The sequence below is a fragment of the Salvelinus namaycush genome, chromosome 7, assembly GCF_016432855.1.
Source record: "Salvelinus namaycush isolate Seneca chromosome 7, SaNama_1.0, whole genome shotgun sequence".
In the NCBI taxonomy this organism is placed as follows: Eukaryota; Metazoa; Chordata; class Actinopteri; order Salmoniformes; family Salmonidae; genus Salvelinus; species Salvelinus namaycush.
Window position 1 is genome coordinate 32,871,845 of NC_052313.1, and position 21,084 is coordinate 32,892,928.

Here is a 21,084-nt window from a genome sequence, read left to right on the forward strand (position 1 = left end):
TATGTCACACATAGGGAAATGTCTGCTCTACCCAAAATTACAACCAACTAATTGTAGCATAACTACAAAAATGGAAGAGGCAAGTGGAAAGGGGAAAAAGTAAGGAACTTGTCTGTTGGCAAGAAAATTGTGATAAATAAAAATATATACCAGTTTCATTTAAGGACCAAAAAATTGACAGCTGTGCCACATAAATTGCAAAATAGTTGTTAAGACATTTTCGATGTACCGATTCCATGGCACATGGTTTATGAATTGACACTCAAAACAACACCGGATTCAAAACTTCACATTTTGTAATATAAATAATTATACAAAAATCTTTCAAACAATAGAATGTTATATATATTGGGGATACAATCTTCCCAGGAGGCAGAGTCATTAGATCATTTATTTTGGAACGGTCCATATGTATATAAAGTTGAAGTCAGAAGTGTACATACACCTTAGCCAAATACATTTAAACTCAGTTTTTCACAATTCCTGACATTTAATCCAGAAATTCCCTGTTTTAGGTTAGTTAGGATCACCACTTTATTTTAAGAATGTGAAATGTCAGAATAATAGTAAAGAGAATTATTTATTTCAGCTTTCTTTTCTTTCATCACATTCCCAGTGAGTTTACATACACTCAATTAGTATATGGTAGCATTGCCTTTAAATTGTTTAACATGGGTCAAATGTTTCAGGTAGCTTCCCACAACAAGTTGGGTGAATTTTGGCCCATTCCTCCTGACAGAGCTGGTGTAACTGAGTCAGGTTTGTAGGCCTCCTTGCTCACACAGGCTTTATCAGTTCTGCCCACAATGTTCTATAGGATGAGGTCAGGGCTTTGTGATGGCTACTCCAATACCTTGACTTTGTTGTCCTTAAGCCATTTTGCCACAACTTTGGAAGTATGCTTGGGGTCATTGTCCATTTGGAAGACCCATTTGCTACCAAGCTTGTACTTCCTGACTGATTGATCTTGAGATGTTGCTTCAATATATGCACTTAATTTTCCTTCCTCTGTTCCTTCCTCTGGAGATCATCTGTTCACCTACTCCTAAAATTTTGACTCATCTGACCAAAGGACAGATTTCCACCGGTCTAATGTCCATTGCTCGTATTTCTAAGCCCAAGCAAGTCTCTTATTCTTATTGGTGTCCTGTAGTAGTCCCATAGGGCGATGCACAATTAGTCCAGCATCGTCTAGGTTAGGGGAGGGTTTGACCGAGGTAGGCAGTCATTGTAAAATTTGTTTTTAACTGACTTGCCTAGTTAAATAAATATTTTAAAAAAGATATATTAAATAGTGGTGTCTTTGCAGCAATTCGACCATAAAGGCTTGATTCACACAGTCTCCTCTGAACAGTTGAATTTGAGATGTGTCTGTTACTTGAAATATGTGAAGCGTTTATTTGGGCTACAATATGAGGTGCAGTTAACTCTAACGAACTTATCCTCTGCAGCAGAGGTAACTCTTGGTTTTCCTTTCCTGTGGCAGTCCTCATGAGAGCCAGTTTCATCATGGTGCTTGATGTTTTTTTCGATTTCACTTGACTGACCTTCATGTCTTAAAGTAATGATGGACCGTTGTTTCTCTTTGCCTATTTTAGCTGTTCTTGACATAATATGACCTTGGTATTTTTACCAAATATGGCTGTCTTCTGTATAGCACCTCTACCTTGTCACAACACAACTGATTTGTTCAAGCGTATTTAAGAAAGAAAGAAATTCCACAAATTAACTTTTAACTAGGCACAGGTGACTAACTCATGAAGCTGGTTGAGAAATGCCAAGAGTGTGCAAAGCTGTCATCAAGGCTAGGTGTGGCTACTTTGAAGAATCTCAAATATAACATATTTTAATTTGTTTAACACTTTTTTGGTTACTACATTATTCCATATGGGTTATTTTATAGTGTTCATGTCTTCACAATTTTTCAACAGTGTAGAAAATAGTAAAAATAAATATAAACCCTTGAATGAGTAGGTGTGTCCAAACTTTTGCCTGGTACTGTATATACTGTATATATATTTTTTTATGATTAACAATCAAATAGCAAAATGTTGCTTGGTATGACCTTCTTAAAACAATTCCATATAGCAGTAGAAAACTGTGGCTGGCCGAGAGTGCGTTTACCTCCTCTAACCGCATTCTCATTTTGACTCTACTGTTACAATATCTTAATTTAATTCACTGCTTGGCACACTATACTTTACAACGACGTCTACAAGCCAAAGCTCCTGACCTTGAAAAATAACACTGTGGACAGGACTTGATAAAAATTTTACAGGACAAAGGAAAAGTTCAAGCAATAAAACACTTTTACAGGCTTGGGGATAGCTAACGTAATTCAATTTTAGCAAGAGTCGATCATGTTCTCTTTCTAAAGATTTGGAAAGATTTGAGTATAACTCCAGAACCCAATTTACCTTGAATTTGTGTGCGCACGTGTGTACATGCATGCGTGTGTGTCCGTGCATGCTCGCGTTCATTGGTGTTTGTGTATTAGTACTGCGTACTGCGTACTGCGTATGCCATATCGCTCCAGATCTCCAGTGAGAGTGTGTCTAATGAGGCCTACTGTAGAGCTTCTGCTGCCCACCTCTCCTCTCAACCTCCCTCCACCTGTGCCTGTATTTCAGCTGAGCTATGCATTGCAGTGTAGTGCAGGCAGTGTAGTGTAGTGTGTGTATGAGCTATAAGGTAAGGGAACAGCATTTCTTTGAATGCAATTGATCCCCAACCTGAAGAACATAAAAAATACCTATGCGTGATGAAAGAACGTAAATAGACATATACTGTACTTTTTTTCCTAAGGTGACCTTTTAAAAGCTAGCAACTAATTTACCTTAACATATTTACAATGATCAAGCGTCTGATTGTGAGGCAATTTGAATGTATTACGTGCTATTCCATTTTACAAGTGTTGTGTAAACTGTAGCTATAGGCACCATGCTCCTCTGTATTTCTTTATTGCTGAGAGTGATCGCAAGTAATGGAGTGCATTTTCTGTCGAGAGAGATGCTATTGCTGAGCTGAGCCCAGTCAGTTGCATCTGGCTCACTGTAATCAAACCAGTCACAGTGGATGATGGTCAATGATTGCTCTCAAATTGGCTCCCGTTCACACATACAGCAGCATTTTATTTTTTATCAGACACCTGTAATAGTTCTGAGGCTACTGTAGGCTACCATGGAGATAGTGTATGTGTTCCAAATGGCTCCCTATTCCCTATGTAGTGCACTACTTTTGACCAGAGCCCTATGGACACTATGTAGGAAAAAGGCTACCATTTGTAACGAAACCGTGGCGAGGCAGTTATAGTACCATGAAGAAGGATGGTAGTCATTTACCGGGGTTGTGTCTTTGCATTATCTTGCTACATTCGCCGTGTTTGATTGCTCATAGAAAATCTATCATGTTAAATTCACAGCTTCGTCCCCTCGCTTGCGGCCTCTTCAAACACACACATTTTCTCTCAGCTATTACCAGATGCTTTTACTTGTTGGCACAATAAGGGGATTTTGTTGCCAGTGTTGGTGCAATAGTGACTGTCTGTTAGTAATGTTGAAGTACACAGAAACAAATGTGACACAAGACTAGTGTAGTCTGACCACCAGGATCTGTCTGAGTGAGTGCTGTTGTGGTAACACATGAGTGGATAGTGTATGTGTGTGTGTGGGTGGGTGCAATAGTGTGCATGCTTGCATGTGTGTGTATATATCTGTGTGTGTGTGTTTGCTGGTACGTATCTCTGTGTACTTATATGTATGTGTGTGTTTGTATAAATACGTACGTGAGTGACTGGCCGTCACACGTGAGATTCCAGGAGATAGGTAGTGGTGCATACATGGTTATCACCGCTAGTGGATGTTTACATCGCAGCTGCAGACACAGCGTGGTTACTGATGGTTACGGATGCAACCCTGAGCTCTAGCTAATTAACCCAATCAGAGATGTCACAGATATAGGAGGGAGAACACTTTAAATCAACAACTTTAACCTGTTAACCGACAGTTTCAGAGAGCTTTCATGCAGCAGTGAATGCTCTTGAACCATGTAGAAGGGTCTATTCTACAGCAGCTCGACTTTATTGCATGGAGTGAAATCCATTGAGGATGTGGAAAACATTGAGTGGGTGTAACTAAACATGCATTACTGCAATTTCACCTTTGGTAGCCCTTTCTACGCACAGCCTTTGTCATTACATATACGGGCTGGAAATGTCAGATTCAGTCATTGATAATCGCCTAAATTGGAACGCAGTAGCTGTACAGTAACATGCTATACATACATGAAGTCAAAGCTCAGGTTCTCCACTTCACAGCGCTGTATTGGTTTTGACTGACAGCCGTTATAAACTTGAGCACCTCACATGACAAGCAGATGCGCCCATCCCTCATGCAAATTGGGCTACTTTTGCATATTTGTTGTTGTCTGAGTGAGGGAAATGCTGTAAAATGAGCAGTCAATATGTTCTGAAAGATGAGATGTAGAGGATTATAATAAACACCACTTTGATGTTATACAAGCAAACCACACACCCATGAGTACAAATGTGAATGTAACATTTCCATATTTGAAAAGTCATGTCATATACAGTATCAACATTTATGATCGCTATATTTGATCCACTGTTACAAGGATGACATGCATTATACCCTGGTTTGTCCTGAACAGAATGAGCCTATGTGTGTCGTATTGTGAAGAAAGTTAGCTGGGGAACGCGCTCTTGAATGTACTCATGACTCCATTCTATGCACACCAAAATGTATCTGAAGTGCCGTTTGAAAGCCTAACACTGTAATATCATACTTTATAACATAGCTAGCCATGTTGGCAGTAGAATAAACTTTCAAATGATGCCCACCTGACCAAGATTGCGATTTATAACGGAATGTTTTTGGATTTCGTAAACAAAAACAGTAATTGTGTGATGGTGGGGATGCAGGGCTGTGTTCCAAACAAAACTACTAAACTGTGCTTGCTTCAGTTCCTCAATGGTCAAGCTAGGAGAGCTCAAAAAAAGCACCTTATAGTTGAAGGCTCATTCCTTGAGTCATAAAAGTGCATTGAAATTACTTATGAACTGTGCACAGTTCGGAGAGGTGTGTGGCCACTTGGAGACACCAGTTAGGACCTCTCACTCAAACCCTTGTAATAATTTTTTTCTTATCTTGCACCTACTCCAAAATGTCTATTAATATTATTATTATGTTACAGAATGTATCCGGAGTATATTCTTTTTTTGTTATTCACAAATGCCGTGAATAGTAGGTCTACAGCAAATGTAAAACGCACATAAATTAATCCGTGCGATGTTTGGATTAAGTCTTGTGTCAGGTGAAATGTTGTGTCCTCACCTTTGGTCTGATCATTACCCCATGATCTCCAAAGTTTTCTCTTTGAATTGCTACAATGGTCACGCATATGCTTTGTATAGTTATTATATTAGAAACATCTACACTTGGCCCTATCCATGAGTGTAAGGTGTTGAAGTCAACACACCTAATCATTTATTTCCTTTCTATCAGCCGCTGGACTACGAAACGAAGAAGGCCTACACCTTCAAGGTAGATGCATCCAACGCCCACCTGGACCCACGGTTCCACAGCTTAGGGGCCTTTAAAGACACGGCCACAGTGAAGATTAATGTCCTGGATGTAGATGAGCCTCCAGTGTTCACTAAGCCCTCCTATGAGATGGATGTATACGAGGACTCACCTGTAGGTGACATAATCGGAGCAGTCACCGCCCAGGATCTGGATGCTAGCAACAGCCCTGTCAGGTAAAGTACAAACTTTTATTATGGTTTAGGGAATATCATGAGGAGCTAGAAGACCTTGGGAGGCACTGTAAGATCTTTGATCCTGGTCTACACTAACCTGATTCAACAACAATAAAGCCCAAACTCTCTTTATCTCTAGCAGTCTACCTCTAACTAGCAGCAGTCCTGTCAAGTAAAGTTACAACTTTTATTATGGTTTAAGAAATACCTTGGGTAGTGCTGTAACACTCTGTTCATTACTCCTCAGCCTGGGGGACTCCCATTTTGCAACTTACAGACTTTTGCTCGAGCTGAACAATACTAACCTGATTTAACTACTCAACTAACAATAAAGCCCAAACAGGGCTGGGTAGGTTACTTTCTAATTGAAATCTGTTACAGTTACTAGTGACCTATCAATAATGTAACTTTTTGGATTACCAAAACTCAGTAATGTAATATGATTACTTTCAGTTACTTTTAGATTACTTTCTCCTTAAGAGCCATTAGAAGAACACAAAAAATTTATATTACCAGTTGATCAACATCTTTTGCAGGATAAATCAATGTTAGAAGTTAACATAGCTGGCAATAAATGGAGGTTGAATTTTACTTCATGGGCTGGTTATGTAGGCTTTTTCTAACCCATTGCTTTCTACTACAGATAATACAATTAGGCTACGTTTTTGATGGTGACACTTTGATATCTCAATAATTTGCAGCTGTTCAAGTCTATAAAAAGTGTGTGTTTGAGCATGTGTTTGTTAGGCTTATGTTTATTTTTTTCAGTTGCACTCGTGGTCTTCTTGAAATAAATTCATTTTTTACAGTATGGAGCATAATACCACAGAAGAGTTTAGACGGGAGGAACTCCATAGCTGCGATCCACACTATGCACACACAACAGCTGAAAACTGTTGTTCTGATTAAAGAAGCAATAAAACTGGCCTTCTTTAGACTAGTTGAGTATCTGGAGCATCAGCATTTGTGGGTTCGATTACAGGCTCAAAATGGCTATAAACAAAGCAATTTCTCTGAAACTTGTCAATCTATTCTTGTTCTGAGAATTGAAGGCTATTCCATGCAAGAAATTGCAAAGAAACTGAAGATCTCGTACAGGAGTGATGGTTGCTGATGATGGCCTCTGTACGCCTGTGTAGATATTCCATTAAAAATCTGCCGTTTCCAGCTACAATACTCATTTACAACATTAACAATGTCTACACTGTATTTCTGATCAATTTGATGTTATTTTAAATGGACAAAAAATTGGCTTTTCTTTAAAAAAAAAAAGACATTTCGAAGTGACCCCAAACTTTTGAACAGTAGTGTACATTTGTGAACAGCCATCCACAACAATCACAATCCGTAAGACGCAAAAAGCTAAATGAGAGAGCAGCAGTGTGATTCAATGAGCTATGTAAATATTAATAGTAAGTGATATCCGTATCGCCCGTATAGGCTACACCACTGCTATCGCCCTAACCTCAAAGTGTTTATTGAAATTGGATCATCTTTGGATGTCATCAGCAGTCACACCATTGAAAGACATGGCTTGGACTGTAGCTTACAAAAGCCTATTCCTGATCTTTTCCTGTGATCCATCAAATGCATTTGGTGTGTCTCTGACTTGTGGTCATATTCCTTCAGGCGGAAAACAAAACTTGTGCCTTTTTTCAATGCTGCTTTGAATTTCATTGAAAAGGATTAGGATTACAGGGACTTTTAAAAATCTTTTTTTTTTTATCAGATACATATAACAGGATACATGTAATGATACTCCCCAACCCTGAGCCCAAACACTCTCTAGCTCTCTCTCGCTCTGTTTTTTGCAAATAGCATTTCAATTAAAATCTTAGCACAGAGAGTACAGTAGAAGACAATTGAGTGTCTCGTGCACAGATGGAAACAGAGTGCATTGTTAAAAAATGTATGAGGGGTATTTTGCTTTGGAGTCTATTTCTGTTCAGACAGATTGCTTTTAGTTCTACAATGAGGATTTTCAAGGATGTACTATTCAGTGGTTGCACAAGACACAAATGGCAAAAAATAGCCTGTTGCATCCAAGAAAGTATTTGTTTTAATATGAATATTTAATCTCGTAAAATACAATAGAATGGGCGAGGTAGAGATTTGTAGAACAAAAAGCCTTTGCTCTCAGTTGTTTGATTTTTCACTTTGTCTTGAGTGTGTTTAATTATTCAGAAACTCCAAAGTTGACATTGTTCATTTTCATGCAGTCAGAAAATAACTCATAGTTAAAAACAAGAGTACCAATGACTTTTCATGCATAGCGAATCACACTTTTAGAGTTTTGCCTCCACAAACTCCCACTATTCAATGGTGCATCACCAAGTTATCTTTAACTGAAGGGAAGCGCAAGCATGAAAACTGCATTTTACAATTACTCCAACCATCAACTGAAAGTTCAGATGACTCTGAGGGATTTGTGCAACCTTTTCTGACATGACCAGAGATCACGGACATCTGAAAGTATTGTGAAAGGAAGTGATGCAGCATCCAGTGCCCCCACCTTGGCTGTAAACTCTCAGCCTCCTCCATCATACTCTATCACAAGAAAGACCTTCAAGGCTTTCTCAATAGTGGCTTGATAGAGGCGAACATTAGTTTGTGCTGTGGAGTAGAGCATAAGTGTGTGCCATTCACAACACAAATACTTGACTGTACTGTCCACATTATTTTAGATTGTTGTGTTCAGTTTATGTGCAAGCTTCTGCACAGCCTATTCATATTTATGAGAAATATTGAAAGGAAACATGTTCCATTGCCATGATTGGCAAATGTGAGTTCTCTTTTGAGTTCTCTTTCTGAGAAGTCTGAGAAAAGAGAGCCAGAAAATACATTGTATTACATTGCATTTGAAAGAGTAGAAGAGTAGGTGTGGTGAATCTTTGTCCTTCAAACTGCTCTAGTTTGAGGCTCAGGACGTACATCAATGCCAATGGGTTGAACAGAGAAAGTTTTGCAGTTCACAGTGAACACTGCATAGACGTGCTGAATTCAGTGCTATATCACTCACCAGTGTGATGCTGAACTATAAAATGTGCTATCCATGGTCCTGAACAGTGTCTAGAGCTGTCTAAGGTGCTCAGTAGTGAGTTGAGCTGTCCAGGTGCTGAAAAGTAGACTGACACACTGGAGTCTATCAGTGGCTTTTCATTGCAGTGAAATTGTCAGCTTTGCTTATTTTTGTTCACTCAGTCGTTCCATTGACTGACTACAAACTTATGTTAGATACTCACAATGAAGTATTTATGAAAGCTGTTGGCGTGTTTTTTATTGATAAGGTTTTCTTTATTAAAATGGGACTAGAGGATAATGGCTCCCGAGTGGCGCAGCGGTCTACGGCTCTCAATCTCAGTGCTAGAGGTGTCACTACAGACCCTGGTTTGATCCCGGGCTGTATCACAACCGGCGGTGATCGGGAGTCCCATAAGGTGGCGCACAATTGGCCCAGTGTCGTATGTGTTAGGAGAGAGTTTGGCCGAGGTAGGCTGTCATTGTAAAATAAGATTTTGTTCTTAACTGACTTGCCTAGTTCAAATCAAATCAAACTTTATTCGTCACATGTGCCAAATACAACACGTGCAGACCCTACCGTGAAATGCTTACTTACAAGCCCTTAACCAACAGTGCAGTTCAAGAAGAGTTAAGAAAATATTTACCAAATAAACTAAAGTTAAAAACGAATAAAAAATCATAATAAATAGTTAAATAAAGGTTAAATCAAAAATAAAAACAATAGATTATTAGCATTTTTCCATAGCATATTTTTCTTGTAAAATGCAATATTAAATTCATATCAAATTCAAGACTGGTGGTATCTTTTGGAAACATGATATATATTCCTTTTGAAGTCATGCCATATTTGCACACTAACAATTACAAAGAATATCTCAAAAGTACCATTTCAAAAGGGAGATTGTTTTAAAAAAATAGACAGGTTGAGATTCAACTAGAAAAATATGGTCATGCCCTAAGGATACATTTACAAGCATTCTTCCCTTTGAACCAGTGATCAGAGTTCTAGTGTAATATTCATCAAAGAAAGTAGGCCTAACACTGAGTGGTTCTGGCTAGATCGAGTCTACTTCAAGGCCTTCAACTAAACAGGGTTAAAGAGAGGGCTAGGATAATTGGATGTTTGACTATAAAACATGAAACATGTTATCTGGTTAGAACTGGTTCCACACGTATCAGACATGATGAGAAACAGATATCATGAAAAATCAGGCCAAACTGCCTTTTTACAAGCTGTTGGAGAGCTGTGCTACCAATATATAACATTACTAACCACAGTATAGCGCCATACAAAGAGTACCAAGTTTACAGAAATAATATTAGAGAAAGACATTGTTTAGGCCCAAGTCGACCACGTTGCAATAACCGGAAGACAAACCATTGGCTGAACATATCAATTTTGCCATGCAGCAACATCAATAACAAATGCCTCTTTAGGAATGAACAAATGCCTCTTCGATAACTAACAAAAAAGCCTCTTTAGTAATCAACAAATGCCTCTTTGGTTTGAAAACGATACGTTGATCAGCTTGCATCTTTGTAGGAACGTTGTGTGGCCTACATCTTAATGATGATGCTGCTTTCAGTGGTCCTTAACTCTTATTGAAAGTACATGTCTAGAGCAATGTTTCTTTAAAAGACTGTGCATGTTGTTGACTCCATTTGTGTCACTCTAAAAAAATATTTAGTCAGCATAACCAAGACACATGCGCCACCGTTACTCAATTGTGATGTATGCTGCTTACCACAGCCCATTCTGTGGAAATGCCCTCAGTGTATGAGTAATAAATATTACCTCACTGCGTCTCAAATGGAACCCTATTCCTTATATAGTGCATTACATTTGACCAGGGCCCATAGGGATTCATAGGGAATATGGTGCAGTTTGGGATGCAACCCCTGGCTGAATACATTACACCTAACTCTATACATTTATCCATGGGGGAAATCAATTCCTTGCTACCCTCTTGTGTGGGAAATTGCCTAATTTACCAAATGTTTTATTAGGTATTCCATCGACTGGAAGAGTGACCTGGACAGCTACTTTGACATTGATCCAGTGGAGGGAACGATTTCCACAAACGAACTACTGGACAGGGAACATATCGCCCAGCACAATATCACCATTGTGGCCACCAAACTTAGTAAGTATGTGACAACAGATAGATCACGATTCATGCAGGTATCACTGTCGCCTTTGTCTTTTGAAATCTGTGTGACAGATTTAAGGTGGTTTTAATCAAGTCAATAGTCAATCTCATTTTGTTTGAGTCGTTTATTGGCAACCGTAAAGCATGAATACTCCCCCGGAGCTTATTTTATCAGGACATTGTTTCCTCTGGCCGTACCCACCTTAACTGTCTCTGAAACTCTCTCTCTGTCTGTCTCTTCATTCTTTACCCTCTCTACCTTTTCATGCTCTACCTTAAAATATGTTTTAACTGCCTTCCATTTCAAGGTTTCTTTTTCATTATATTTTAAATAGATTCTCTGGTACTTTTGTATATTTCTTAGCCAGTAGATGTGAAAGTAGAGCTCACGAGCCAAAAATGGTCACCAGCAAATTGCGTACTATGTCACATACTGTATGTGCAGATATGTGCACATATGTATGCATCTTGCTAGATGTCACTCAACTAGCGAGGGGCTGAAGATCATTGGCTAGAACTCAAATTGCTTGGGTAATTGCTAGGGGGCTGGCCCACGTGGGGGGAAATGGAGGGAAAATGGTGCCGTAAAGCTTCCCGAAAACATGCTCTTTTAAACTAGGGATGTCGTGGCTTATTGAGGTAAAACATCAATTCTTCTAATAGATTTGGCATAAATGAACTACACATTGACACATCCAGCCCAAAGCGGGAGGTAAAAAAAAAAGAAGTTCCAGAGCATGTCTTTAAGATCAAAATGTTCTTGCTTGAATGATCTTATGTTGACAATGATGAAGAAAGTCTATGTTTTCAGTCACGTCACAAAAAAAGAGGTATATATATTAATGATGGAGAGCCCTGCAGTGTTGATTTAAGAGTTAATTTACACTCACTGTGAATTTAAGACCTGCCATCAGACTAATTATATATTTTTATTTAGAAAAGTGGAGCAAATTTCCAGATAAATAAGCAAATCCATCGTCATCAAGTCATCAAATCTGCTAAGAGCCATCAAAGTCATTATCTGGTAGGCAGGCTGGTGCTCAATCAAAATTACCCACGCTGTATATTCTTTAGAACGGACTGTGAAATAAGGGCCATTAAAGTGAGCTGCTTTTATCGCCTTAAAAACTGGCATGAAATTCTAATTTATGTTTCTGGAGTCATTGGGGTAATGGAGGGACGGAGGGATGGAGTGGTGGGGGGGGGGGGGGGTGGAGTGATGGAGAGGTGGATGGATGGACTGATATGGGTGGGGGGATGTGGGGGTGATGGGGGCTCAGCCATCATACTCAACATGTGAATCAGCGATTGGGGCTCATTGGATCACCTTTTTGCACACATACCTCTCACATTCCTCCATCCTTCTTTCCCCGTTCGCCTGTCAGACTCAAAATACACCAACATACCTGGTGTAGTCGGCATGTTGCTTTCAGTCTTCCCATGCTTCACGTGCCGAACAAGCCATGGAAGATGCATCAACGTTTGTGAACAAGTATTTGGGTCGGACCCCAGCGTCTCCACAATCTCCCTCCATGAATTGGCATGCTGGTCTTTATATAATGCATGGCTAGAATTGTAGAGGTGCAGGTACTTCTGTACCTCCTCGTCAATCAATGCTTGAAGTTGTCGTTCATAATCTTAAATGCACACTGAGTTGCAGGCTGAATCGAGAAGAAGAAACTTGCCTACCCCTACAGTTGACCAATCATGGACAAAGGGGCGTAGACTTCGGCTCTTGAACTTCGGCTGTCCTTGATTTTTTTTTAAATGGTCTGCCCGAACAACGTCCAAAACGAACAAAAGCATCACTTTTCCGAACTGTTTCAGCTGGGAAGATTCAGGCGCCTTTATTCCCCTCACTAACACACCTACATCCACCTAGCTTTCCCCTCTGAGGGCCTAAATTCCTAGAGAGGCCGTTTACTTGTGAGCGGAATACACTTGTGTCCAGTGTTTATAGGAAACGTAACAGTGTTGGATGCTATAGAATGCCTGGACACTTGGCGTCCAATATAGATAAACCTGGGCTCTCTCTGGGACTACAGTTTTGTATCTCCAAACTTTTGACTTTAGATCAGTTGTGAGACCTTAGAGCCTGACAGAGCGTTTTACAGTGGCTCCTGTAATGGCCGGTATGGGCCCTGTGTGATTCTTCTTAGATGTGTGTCTGTCTGTGTGCTATGTTTTGTTATGTTCCCACTATGTGGATTAAAATCGGATTGGAGGCCAAACATGCATAAGGGGCTCACAGTGATAACAAATTATTACAGTACCAGTCAAAAGTTTAGACACACCTACTCATTCAAGGGTTTTTCTTTATTTTACTATTTTCTACATTGTAGAATAATAGTGAAAACATAAAACTATGAATTAACACATATGGAATCATGTAGTAACCAAAACAGTGTTAAACAAATCCTAATATATTTTAAATTTGAGATCCTTCAAAGTAGTTACACTTTGCCTTGATGACAGCTTTGCACGCTCTTGGCATCCCAGGACACCGATCCCGTAGAGGTTAAAGGAAAATATTTGTATATGTTTTATGTTTATCTGACATAATATAATGGAATGTGCTAAAAACTAATGTATACATAAATAACTGCATTTCTATAGCTTCCACAATATTTTTTACACTGGTGGGGGAGAACCAAGATGGAGGCGCAGTGGCTTCAACACAGTGCCCCCTACACAACATCTAGTGTATATAAATCATTGGATAGGTTGAGGTTTGCCTTGCAGTTCCATGAATGATAGAAATACCATTTAGTGACCTCTATTTGATTATAAACACAGTCTATAATACAATAGGTCTACAAGTATTGCTTCCTGAAAGGATACAATGCACCTTTCATAGAAAATAGTTGCTCATTGTTCTGCGTCAGAGGGCCAAGAGAAAACCAGAGGACCTTCAGATAAAATATCACAGGGAGGGAGAGGTATAGAGATAGAGACAGATGCGCAATGTCCAACATTTCTGCCAGAGGAGTATCAGCGTTAGTGGTGGCGATCAGTGCGGAAAGCAGCAAATCCCGTACTCAGTGTCATTTTTTTTCTGTGAGGAAGATTGCTTTTTCCATCAAGGTCGCACACAGGTCTCTGGCTGAGCCCTAGCTGCATCTTCAATTCCCCTGTGGAGGGGAGGAGGGCCATCCACCACTCCCTTCCCTATAAGCCTGCACTGCAAAGCATAGCCTATCCCCCCCCACTTCAAATCCATAAAGTTTACCTTCACTTCTGCCTCTGAATACAAAGAAGACATTTCCCCCTTGTGCCATAGCTGTATAGAAATATTGTTTCAAAAGCAGAGATTCCGGTAACTGCTCCTCTAGGGAGCTTTGACAATGTCATTAATATGTGACTTGCATTTCAACAGCAGTTTAAGCTGGAGCCCATAGCAGAAGTCTGAGGGAGAATGGTTTGCACAATCTGTACACAACTAATGGGTAGAACCAAGTATAGCTATAATCGATCAATCATACTGTGTTTATTGTTCATGGAATATAGTCTTCTGTTTTTAAAATACTGAAAGAACATATTTATTTTAAGGTATTGACTTTGTATTTATTCTCCAATACATGGACACTTTTGAGGAATACATCAGGCATCTGAGAATCCTAAGACTGCAGTGCATTAGACAACCACATGATGTCAGGGTTGTATAATCAATAGGGAACTGTATAATCTAACACTCTGTTTTCCCTCTTCTTACACTAACTAACCCATAGGTAAGCACAATGAAACGCATTAACTAGAAGCATTTGTAATTGTTATGCTCATTGTTGTTTGTGATTTTACTCCTCAGATAGCCCAGTGCTGACCAGTAGAGTGGCTGTCACCATTCATGTACTGGATGTCAATGAATTTGCCCCTGAACTAGCCATCCCTTACGAGAGCTTTGTGTGTGAAAATGCCAAAGTAGGCCAGGTAAGTGAGTGTGTGTGTGTGTGTATATGAGTCCCAAAGGCTATGTCCAAAATGTCACCATATTTCCTATGTACTGCACTACCTTCGACCAGGGCCTATAGTGGTTACAAAGAACCATTAAAAATGAATATTCCGCTGTGTGCAATATGCTTTAAAATGTTTATTTAAAACTAAATAAATCATATAAAACAAAAGCTCATTGCCATGCATATCACTGGTATCATTGTATCAGAGTTTTGCATAATGCTAAAACCATCTGCTTTATTTCAGCTAATCGAGGGGTTGGGAGTGCTTTGTTCATCAGCAAGCAAGTGTACATTCAGATGATTTATTTGGATGCAGGGGAGTCTCTGCATGTGCACATTGTAAACCACCCGTGCCTACAAATTAGCATATTAGCAAACATCTACATGCAGTTAGTGTGCCGACAGAGCTCCTTTGGGGATTTACCAAATAGCTAGAAAGACTTTTCCGTCACACACTAAAGATGCATTATCCTTACTTCCCACCGGGTACAAACTGGTTGAATCAATGTTGTTTCAAAGTCATTTGTCAACAAATTGTGATGTGGAATCTACTTAGATATTACATATGGATTTCAATAAAGACAACCTGAACTGTGTTTTGAGGGTAACATTTCAACCACAGTATCATGTCAACATGGTAACTAAATTTCAATATAGAAACACCTTGTCATTTGTACCTTTAGAACATCATCAGATCTTTAACATTATATCCACTATTAGAAAAATAACAATAGGCTGGGCAGCACCTTCTACTGGAGAATTGATATATCTACAGTTACCCTTTGGTCTCCCATCCAGGGATTTAACCAAGCCCGGCTTAGCTAGGATATCACTGACTATTACCAATGTGCTATAGTGAGAAGGATTGTTGAGAGATCACTTCAAAACTAAATAGATTCACTATTGCTATTGAAGTCATTCCAAAAGGTAGGTTTAACAGAGCAAATTCCATGTGACCATACTTAATCACTCATGTATAATCAATGATATTGGTCTAAATACTAAAGCATTAACAATGTCATCAACAGCTATTACTTCAATTCAACCTGAACCTAAAAATAGATAATACAATAGGCCTAGGGTTTCAAGCTCTGGTTGATTTCAAATGTAATGATATTTAGTGATATTGAATTGTGTTTGGTTGTCAACGCAACCAAATATCAACATTTGCAGGAGATGTATCTTCTGCTTGGATAGTTCCATCTGTGCCACTGGCTATAATTCCAGTTTTTCTACAAATTAATAATTGAAATGTTGGATTCAAGTCTCCATTTCAACCAAATCGAAGTTAAAGAATAGGACTAAATCATATTACTTTTAATACATTTAAAGTTTGATTTGATTTAGTCTTACTCTTTAACTTATATTTTTGGTTGAGATGGAGACATGAATCCAACATATCAATTATTAATTTGTACAAACTGGAAATAAAGCAGGCTATCAACACAGAAGACACATTTCCTTCAAATGTTGATATTTTGCTGCATTGACAACCAAACACAATTATATATCATTTTTGAATTACACTAAATAGCCTATTAACTTGTCGACAAGTTAACAAATTATATGTTGGATTCATGTCTCCAACTCAACCAAAAATACAAGTTTACAGAACGGGATTAAGCCAGTGGCTCAGCTGGTACTATCCAAGCAGTAGATACATCTCCTTTAAATGTTTCTACTTCGTTGAGTTGTTAACCAAACACAATTCAATAATATAGCTGCAAGCAGCATTGCCGGGGTTCAAGCTGTGGACCCACTTTGACACCATCAGGACAAATTAGAAACATTGCCCTAGGATAAGCTACTTACGCATTCCTTACCATGATTACCAATTAGCAGAACTCAAAATCATACAGATCATGCAATACTCATTTATTGTATTTTGGAAAACATGTCATGATGTTGGCTACTTTAAAACAGAACCACTGGACAGATCGTCACCAAATGTAGTATATAGCATCTATAGATGCACATTTTAAAACACAATATGACAACTATGAGCCAAATAAGCTTGCACAAGCTTGCATTGTGTTTTCCTGTCAAGCAGTGCCATGTGACCATACTTTACAGGTCAGCTAAACACATATCCCTGAGCATATGTGCAAAATTTCATTATTCTGAGTCTAACAGATCAGGAGATATAAACATGGCTTGTTATAGCACCGCAGTATGGTCAATCTGAATGTGCATAGATATGTTGAGTCTTGTTTGGTACATGTTTATCAAGTTTTGTTACAATACAAATATCCGTGTCAGAGTTTTATGTATTTATGACCAAGACCACGCCCACGTCAATGTTTATTGGTCAGTAGCGGCCATGTTTCTTGAGATGCTATCCTGGAATCCCTAAAAAGCAATGTTAACAAGTACATTCGGGTTTCACGCAGCTTCGCTGCTTGAACCCCTAATTGCTATTGTAACACAGTAAACAGCTTAAAGTTAAGGCTATTTTACAAACTAATGTAACATTCAACCTTAAAATGAGTAACACATCCATGGCCACATTTTGAGGTTACTGTAATTATACATTTCGTCATATGTAGCTAATCATATAAAGTGTGCATATTTGAGATAGCATGCATAGGTCGTCGCAGGTCTGTGTAGATCTTCACATTTGCAGTAATAATCTGTGCAGAATCTCAAACGGCATTGATCACTTGCACCACGTACTTTCAATGTTTTCTGAACTGCAATCAAGGTAATTTGGTTCCACTATTAGATGAAGCACAGTGATAACATACAGTATTTGAAATTGTGTTCCCATTTGAACTTTGCTGTGCTTTTAAATGTTTGAAAGAACAGCGATATACATTTGGGTGACAACTAAACCAGAAATCTGACATTTTTAATTGGATTTTGGTGGTGCTTTTAGATGGCTGAAAGCATTGTGATTACACATTGGAAATTAAACAAACTTTTTGAGTGGGTGATAATTAGGTTATAATTTCATTGATCAACGTCTCAACCAAATATTACCCAATTATCCACATTTAAATTATGTGGTGTGCAGAGTGGGTTATGCCTTGCTCAATGAACCTTTATTTTAATGATATATTAGTTACACATTTTTCAGAGCTGGTGATTACCTCTTTTTTTCACCACTTCTAATCTTGACCTCAACCCTATAACATTAGATCTAACTATTTTCAGGAACTCTAGTATTAACCATCGCCAAGATGTACACTTAACTTTACGTAGCCTTTCTTCTCCCTCAGAGAATAATATATGTTCCACTCCATGCTTTCCATACTAGTACTTTTAACAGCAAGATTTAACAGCGGTTACTCACAGCTGGTTGGTGAGTAACCGCTGTTACTCACCAACCTTCTTTTGTAAGAGAAAAGAAGGTTGGTCTTCTTTTGTAAGAGACATCATACCCTTTGATGATTATCCCCCCTCAAATTGCCTGCCAAAGAACAGACAAAGCACTTACAGTACAGTACAGGTATTCTGAAGCAAATCACACTGTGCAGCAGCAATGTATGTAGTTCTGTCTCTGAGCTGTTCTTGTCTATCGATGTTCTGTATTATGTCATTCTGTATTATGTTTCATGTTTTTGTGGACCCCAGGAAGAGTAGCTGCTGCTTTTATAACAGCTAATGGGGATCCTAATAAAATACCAAATACCAAAATATCAACCTCCCCTGAACAGTAAACCAGGGATGTATTCAGGTGAGAAAAACAAGATATACATATTTCCATTTGAAAGCAGCAAGGAAGGCTACGCAGAAGGCATACAGTATGACTTCTTTAAACAGAGACGTTTGCCTTAGGACATACGACAATGTCAGGTGTAGGCAATGCAGGATAAAGGTTCTGTTCCTTCACAGCTAATGGACTGTGACAAACACACTGTTTGTGTATTCTCAGTGAAAGAGAGAAAATAAGAAATCTATCAAAAACACAATTACATGTACTTGAATGCATTCGAAAATTAAGAGGGTCGAGTTTAGTGAAGCAAGGGGCTATCATCCCAAACTGAAGCCACACAGAGGAGAGCAGAGTAGATTAGGGAAGAGGAGTGTTTCGAGGCGAGGCGAGTAGAAGCGAAGAGAGGATGAGAGGCGAGGCTAAACAACCTCCCATTGAGATCATAGCCCTGTGCATTGATAGACTGTGACAGGAATCCATTACCCCCTGTTGCCCTTAGACAAGTAAAACACAACATCATTAGAATATGTGCATTTAGAAACAATGTTTAATTAATTTTCTCTTACGGATATGTCCCTGTTCAGGTCACACGTATGTATAGATCGCTTTGTGTCCAGGTTTTGGCCATTACAGAGTGATAATAAAACAAGGCTTTATTGTTGCAAAGATTTAGATAAATAAAAACAGAATTCTTAATTTGATTTCAATTGTTTCTGTTGAATGGGGCATAGTGAGTCTATGATTCATTGTGTGTTCATGGGAGTGGTCAGGGGAATACAGTATGTTCACTCTGAGAAAAGGCTGCAAGGGGTAGATTTTTAATATTGTTGCCAGTCAAAGAAATATGTAGAAAAAAACTCCTTAATGTAACTTTATGAGTCACAGAACTTAAAGGATAACCTAATGTCCCAACAGTGTGAGTGTATTGTGTATAAACAATGCTAAAATAACTAGAAAAATATAAAACTACCTCTGTATATTAAAATTCCAAATGCATTTTTTTTACAACAGCCGGGAACAAATCATTACTATTTCTCCCTCAGGAACATTTAAGGTCAATTAAAACCTGTTTCTTATACACAGAAACTAGGACAATCGCTAACAGATTATTTGATGTGTTGGTAACTATTTACCTAAATATTTGTCGGAATGTTTCAATGAATCATCATCATCATTAGTAAAAAATATTCATAAGTATATTCTTAAAGCGCACCTGTGAGTCAACCTTTAATTAGCGGCTTTGTTTTCAGTCATATTTGGCCTAGCCAACCAGGAAAAAAATACTCACATTATCCACATGTAGATTGTAACTGAGTGAGAAAAAAAGGGGGGGGGGGGGGGGGGTGGGCAGTGTGCCAGTTTAATGTAAAAAATGTTTCTCTCTCAGGTAATTCAAACCTTCAGTGCAAAGGACCAGGATCTACCTCAAAATGGTCATAAGTTCTCCTTCAAACCGTCAGAGAAGGACATCAACAACAAGAACTTCACTATCCGCGACTTTGGAAGTGAGTTATCTTGACCAGGTTTCTGACACTATGCCAGGGAGGAAGAAAAAGTAGTCCTGATAATGAAGAAGTATGATGACAGCATCTAACATATCTCTAGGTGATACAGTGCATCCATCATAACACCTGCAAGAAGGTCACAGGCTTTAACCTTTAGACTTGTGTTCTTGTGAGTACCTTGTGTTTTTGTGAGGACCTGATATACAGTGTTATTTTACATATCCAAGCAAAATAATATATATTTCTAGACATTTTGTGCAGGAACCATGGCCATTACCATCATTGGGAGTCAACTGTGTAATATAATTGATTTGTGATTATTATAAATGTAGAAAAATGTTTACTGTTGTGTCAATTCTATAGAATTGATGTTGTCATATAGTACATTCTCAGAAAGGTAATGTGTCTCTTTCCAATGGGGATATTGTGAAACACAGCCTTGGAAGACTAACATGCAAAGGAGGGTAAAGACGAGTGTGACCTATTGCAGTATGAAGCTGTGGAAACGAATGCATTTCTCAACCTTGAAGAGAGACCTGGCTAGAACCTCTGATCCAGTTTTACTTTTTGGACACAGCGTCTCACAGCTTTTTGCCCTGCCATCACATTGCCAAGAGACACAATCTCCAGATTCAGGGGTGAGATCTGATATGCAGGGACAAGGCATTCAAATCACCACTGGCGAAGTCTAGCAAAGCAGGAGAAAAGAGAAAAAATACAGATGGCATTCCAAATGGCACCATTTTCCCTTTACAGTGCACTACTTTTGACCAGAGCCCATAGTCTGTGCATAAAATTGAAAGTATTTTTTGACACCTTGAACCCCTGTCAGGAAAAAGTCCCATGCTTTGTCAGACGAACAAACCAATCCTGACAGGGGTCAGACAGTCTAGACACAGTGGACAGGTCTGGGGCTGGTCCAAGCTGACACATCGCCTCGTTCCTGAGAAACACTGTCCAGGTCTATTCCTCTGACCAACTTCACACCTGCTGCAGCACCAGCCCCAACACCACCTTACTTTCT

The 21,084-nt window shown here is 38.9% G+C and overlaps 1 protein-coding gene across 1 annotated transcript in view; it reads left to right on the plus strand.

Moving 5' to 3' along the window:
• LOC120050701 (cadherin-12-like) overlaps positions 1 to 21,084 on the plus strand; it is a 116,851-nt gene that overhangs the window by 76,641 nt on the left and 19,126 nt on the right. Inside the window, exons 6-9 of the mRNA XM_038997272.1 lie at positions 5,523 to 5,776; positions 10,805 to 10,941; positions 14,753 to 14,874; positions 19,943 to 20,060. Of these exons, the coding sequence (XP_038853200.1) occupies positions 5,523 to 5,776; positions 10,805 to 10,941; positions 14,753 to 14,874; positions 19,943 to 20,060 (631 nt within the window). The remainder of the gene's footprint in view (positions 1 to 5,522; positions 5,777 to 10,804; positions 10,942 to 14,752; positions 14,875 to 19,942; positions 20,061 to 21,084) is intronic.